We start from the raw sequence: 5,466 nt of genomic DNA on the forward strand, positions 1-5,466 counted from the left end.
CTTGTGGATGGCATTAGAATTATTTCTAAGAGGATGAAAGGACCATTAAAAATCAGTAAATTAGAGTTACTCATTCCTGTATAAACACTGTATTAGCCATTACCATCTATGGTGTAGCAGACAATAAAACCAAGCCTGGAAATATCCCTCCAGGATGGAATAAGCACCAGAGTTCCTAAATGTAAGATAATACATTTGGTTTATCATTATCCTGCCAGTTTCCAGTCACTGAGGAGTTGTGCTTCTGCTTGTTCAGGATGAAGAAGGTGCTGACGGCGCAGGCAGAGGCTGAGAAGATCCGGTTCATCGGTGAGGCAGAGGCGGGTTCTATCGAAGCTGTGGGCAAAGCCGAGGCTGAGAAGATGAGGCTGAAGGCTGAAGCTTACACGCAGTACGGAGAGGCAGCCAAGACTGCTCTGGTTCTGGAGGCTCTACCCAAGGTAGGAGGAGGGCTTTTATTAAAACATCATCACTCTCTTTTTCACACTGCTATAGTTACACGTGACTTAGAGCTTATATTTATTTAGTTTGTTATAAATCCTTGTTTTTTTTTTATTATGCTTTTTTATGATATTGATTTAAACCTAAAGTCCAATCATTAGATAAACAGTTAGTTCAATTAAAAACTTGCTGTAATGTGTTTTTATAAACTTAAAGAATAACATGTTTCTGCTGTTAAAGTCGTCACGGTTTGAAGTTGTTCAAAATGAACCGGCTCATATGGTTTAATCATCATCCAGTGATGCCGCTGAGCGCCTGACGCTTTAATGCTGCCCTTGTTGTTTCAGATTGCCAGTAAGGTGGCAGCTCCTCTGTCCAAGACCAATGAGATCGTCATCTTGAGCGGCGAAGGAAGCCGCGTGACTGGAGAGGTGAACCGGCTCCTGGCCGAGCTCCCCGTCTCTGTGAACGCCCTCACTGGGGTGGACCTGACCAAGGTGAGAGCTCCGCTTTTCATGCTTAAAACTCAAGATTTGCTCTGATTTGTTTAAAGCTTCTAACTAGTTTAGGTCAATCGATGACATTAGAAGCAGATGTCCCTAACCCATGCCTGTTTTTAGACGAGTTGATGTTAAACAGTATTTTACTGATTGAAAATAAAGTTTAAAGGTGCCGCAGGAGATCTTGGAAAAACGATTCCAGCAAGCTATATTTTTGACGATACACAGCCATGCCTCTCCCTTCAGACCAGCCCTCGAAACTGAGCCGAGACTGAGTGCTTGTGACACGAGCTAACAACAACATAACAGTTGCTAGCTTCCAGCCATGGCGTCCTCTTCTACTAAAATACTACTAAGACAAAAAGTTAGTATCTCACCTATCGAGAAGAAATACAGCGACCATGGCATCGGTTTGAAGCTGCTGCTGCTCCTTCAGCCTTCGCCAGCATTCAAATGCTTTTCCGATATATACTCTGGTCTTTGCTCTTTCTTTGTCGGCCTTTCTCTTAGCAGCAGCAATTTCAGATATACTTCTCTTCTCAGGTGTTGAAGCCTGTTCTGCCATTGTCTTCAGTAGAACTAACGCTTTCCTTCCGCTGCTATTGAGACAATATGGAAGACTGAACTAAGTGACTCGCAGATGAGTTACGATTCGTTCATGTGTCATGGTACGCGCAGAGGGGGGAGGGAGAAGCAGACGACCCTGATTGATGTGTCAGAAACCAGTAGTGGACCACGGACCGTGTTTTGGTGGACGTTAGTCATTGATTTCATACTGTAGCGGGGAGCATTTATTTTCGTTTCACTGCTTTTTAAACGACTGTAGGGAGATCCTCAAGCCACATGGTAGAAAATGCGTCAGAAAAGATCTCCTACTGCACCTTTAAATGATTAAGAGTTGATCTGTTTAAGCTCTCTATACCCTCTTATATTAGTAGTTAGCACATTTAGCATCACTAAATAAACATCTTATTTTAAGTCTAAGATTTCCAAAGGATGGCCAATATTTATAGGGTAAGACAACAATCAAAAAATTTTTGCACAGGTTTCTAGATTTGTAAATGTTTAATTTCTACCCATAAATTAGTGATTCTTACATGTATACCTGCAAAGCTGTAATTTTTTCATTTGTTCTTGTATCTTTAAACCTTAAAACATCTGATGTCACAGGAATACCTGAGCTGACAACAAGGAACAAATCCAAATCTTACTCACATTTGATGACTTACCAATAAGGAAAACCTACTATTGAAATTAAATCTTTGATGTTAGCAAATCACAAAAAGATAAAACGGTGTTTTTACCTGTTTTAGTTCATCCTCATCTGCTCAAGCCAGGTTGAGAAAAACTGCCAGATTACAGAATAGAGTCGTATCTCTGTATCATAGCAGCCATGATGAACAGCTCCAATGATGATGCTTCTAGAAGCCCTTCTTCACCCTTTGTGCTCTATGACACCATTTTAAACAGCTCTGTGATCCTGCACAGCTTCAGGACCAATACCATATTATCAGGATGGGTTAGGGTTTGGATGGGTCCAGCAGGCAAACAGATTTCTATGATCAGTGAAGTTCCTCTTATTTCCTTTGCACACCTCAATTCAATTCAATTCAGTTTATTACTACAGCGCCAATTCACAACACAAGTCATCTCAAAGCACTTTACAGTTCAACCAGATCATACAGTCAAATTGATTCAAAGTTTTCTATCATCAGAAAACAGATGTTTCATTTAAGGATTAGCAGCTGACATGTAGAACATCTGATATTTTAAAGCTTTTCCAGTTGACAGGGTGCTGCTTGTTATCATCCTTATTATCACCCCATCTTTAGCTATGAGACTGAATGAAATCCATCCCCAGCCCTCCTTATTTATCAGCTCGATCCTTCTGATCCCACAGATCCCTCTGCTCCAGAAGATGGTCGGCCCACAGTGCCAAGCGGCTGTGTGATGCAGCAGACAATCAGGCCTGAGATGTGTATCTGCCTCAAGCATGGAAAGGTTTTTCAGTCAGATCTCCCTCGTGCAACTGCCTTCAATTCAACCACGAACACTTGACACCAACCAATGGGTTGTTTTTTTTCTACTGTTTTTAAGTTCATTTTACTGTTATATTAAAGAAAAAAACAACCTATTTAAGTTCAGCTGTATGGAAGCTTGTTTTTCTTCAGTTCATCCTTTTTCTGCTTCAGTCTGTCTCCAAAAACACAGACTTGATTAAACATGATTAAAAGAGAACCAGAGGTGTTCTGTATTCTGCGGTGAAGCTGGATCAGACTCCTCCCTTTGGGTGTTAGTTCACCTTTGGAAGCTGTGCAGGGATGCAGCTCCTGCCTCCCCCTGCCTGCTTTTAAAGACGTCTTTAGCTTGTTTCTAACTCTGGTAAATCCGCTCCATCTGTGTAACTGTAAGACCTTAGCGGTCATTAAATCACTGGCGTGATAATCATCACGTCGCCCGTCTGGCTCTTTAGATTACTGTCTGTTAATTCTCCTTTCAACAGGCTTTCAGTTAAACTGGGGTTTTTCCTTGACTTTTATCAGATGTTTGAACGCACCTGCTAAGCAAACAGAAAGCCATACATAGCCTTAAAAAAGAGACCCTGCACCTCAGCTGGGGCCACTTAAACCTTTTCTATTACCTCAAGTAGCAAACATTAGACTGTCAGGGTCTGCAATCATTTTAGCTCTGCTCACTGTTGGCTTCCCTCTCCACCCTTTGAAATGTTTACATCACAAGCAACTGCTTTGATGACGAAGCAGAAATGAAATGTCACTTCCTGGATTTGTGTTTTGTTGCTGTTTGGTTTAGTGGATGCGACATGAGGCCCAGTAAAAGGTCCAGTTTCTATTGGATAAACCGATCCAGTTCCTCGCTCTGCTTCTTATGTCAGACGGCGCTGATTGTGATATAAATGTGCTTGTTTTAATATCTTAGAAGATTAGATATTCACTTCTTTGGTGTTATCTTATTTTAGTTTGTTACATGACAGAAATCTAATTGTACAGCATACAGTGAATGTTTTGCTGCCTTTGTTTGTATTATTTTTCAGCGAACAGCTAATGGAAGAAAAAAAAAACACTTTGAGGAATTTTATGACCACTTTCAGAATCTGTGACCTTGACACCTTTTCGTTCATTTCGCCTCTGAGTCATTTAGTCGGTGTTTTCTGTGAAATAAAACCCTTTTGTTGTGTGTTTTGTTTTGAAGCGCCTGTTTTATGGAGCGTTTTACGACCAGAACTGATCCAGGCGAACCTGTTAAATCCTGTTATTTTCTCTCATTTGTGTCGGCCAGTACTTTTAACGGTAGTTTAGTTTCAGCCGTTTCCAGGAAGTGAGTCATTCCGACCTGAATGCAGCAGCCCATTCAGGCTGATGGATAGTTTTCCCATCAGTCACTCTGCTGCACATTCAGTTACCGGCAGCTCTCTCCATCACTCCACACTTCCAGTCACACCTCTTCATTTTACAACTTGTATGAAAACATACTTAAATATGAATATATTACAATCTCTCTTGGATTTGTCATATTTTAAACTTTGTGCAGGAAAAAAAAATAGTTATTGCTCAGTTATACTGAAAAGAACAGTAAGGATCTCTTTGTAACGGATTTAAATGTAGGAAATTAGATTTCCTTAGTGCCTTTGTTAAAGTACCGAGCTTTCTGCTCTCTGTGCAGATCGACTGTATTCAATACACGCCTCGAAGTTATGATGGGATTTTTGTTAATAATGTGCTTTCGCCTAATGTTGTAGAAGAAATAAACTTTATTATACAGTTAAATGGTTATCAAATAAACAAACTATATACATTAAATAGCTTTTATTTTCAAACTTTGACCTCATTAGTTGTTTTGGCCATTATATTTGTGCCAAAGATTGCAAATCCTATTGTCTAATCAGATGCAACTTCTTGTGACTTAGTTTAGCAATTGAGGAAATCACCAAACATTTTTAAACCTATGCCTTAACTCCCATGTTTATCTCAATCGTCTGTCTGTTGTAATCTGTTCACTCTGTTAATGTTTCATTTAGAAATAGTTCTGTGGCTTCTTCTCACGTACAGATAACTGCAACGAGAGGTCATGCTGCATGGAAAGTTAAGCATGTTGATGTTATTTGGTGTCGTGTCACCCTCGAATAAAAACTTATATCACGTCTGTCTGTGTGAAATTTCTCTTGGGTGTAAACATTTGCTTTAGAGCTCAAGGGTAGTAAGAAATATAACGACTTCACAGAAGGCTGAGGGATTATGCAGCAGATGAGGGATTTTCTGATGTAGTTAATTTTATATCACATTCTGATTTGAGTGAAGAAATAAAAGGCTGCAGTAAAATGAATGAGAACATAAAAAGGGTTCATAAATATTTCCCTCCTGTATTAAAAGAGCAGTCATACCAGTGGGAGCCAGTAGAGGTCACTGCAGACACATGTTTAACACCAGGAGGCTTTGATAACTACCAACCTGCTTTTGAGGAGTTTATAAACTTTTTCTGACAAATTTATTTTAGTTTTACTCAATAG

General features: G+C 39.9%; 1 protein-coding gene across 2 annotated transcripts in view; it reads left to right on the plus strand.

The window, feature by feature from the left end:
- flot2 (flotillin 2) overlaps positions 1–5,102 on the plus strand; it is a 32,269-nt gene extending 27,167 nt beyond the window's left edge. For both annotated transcript variants that reach the window (XM_015383668.1, XM_015383667.1), the window contains exons 9-11: positions 257–440; positions 789–938; positions 2,842–5,102. In XM_015383668.1, coding sequence (XP_015239154.1) covers positions 257–440; positions 789–938; positions 2,842–2,892 — 385 coding nt within the window. In that variant the 3' untranslated portion in view covers positions 2,893–5,102. The remainder of the gene's footprint in view (positions 1–256; positions 441–788; positions 939–2,841) is intronic.
- The last annotated feature ends 364 nt before the right edge of the window (positions 5,103–5,466 follow it).

The sequence above is a fragment of the Cyprinodon variegatus genome, unplaced genomic scaffold (genome assembly GCF_000732505.1).
Source record: "Cyprinodon variegatus isolate N-32 unplaced genomic scaffold, C_variegatus-1.0 Scaffold291, whole genome shotgun sequence".
In the NCBI taxonomy this organism is placed as follows: domain Eukaryota; kingdom Metazoa; phylum Chordata; class Actinopteri; order Cyprinodontiformes; family Cyprinodontidae; genus Cyprinodon; species Cyprinodon variegatus.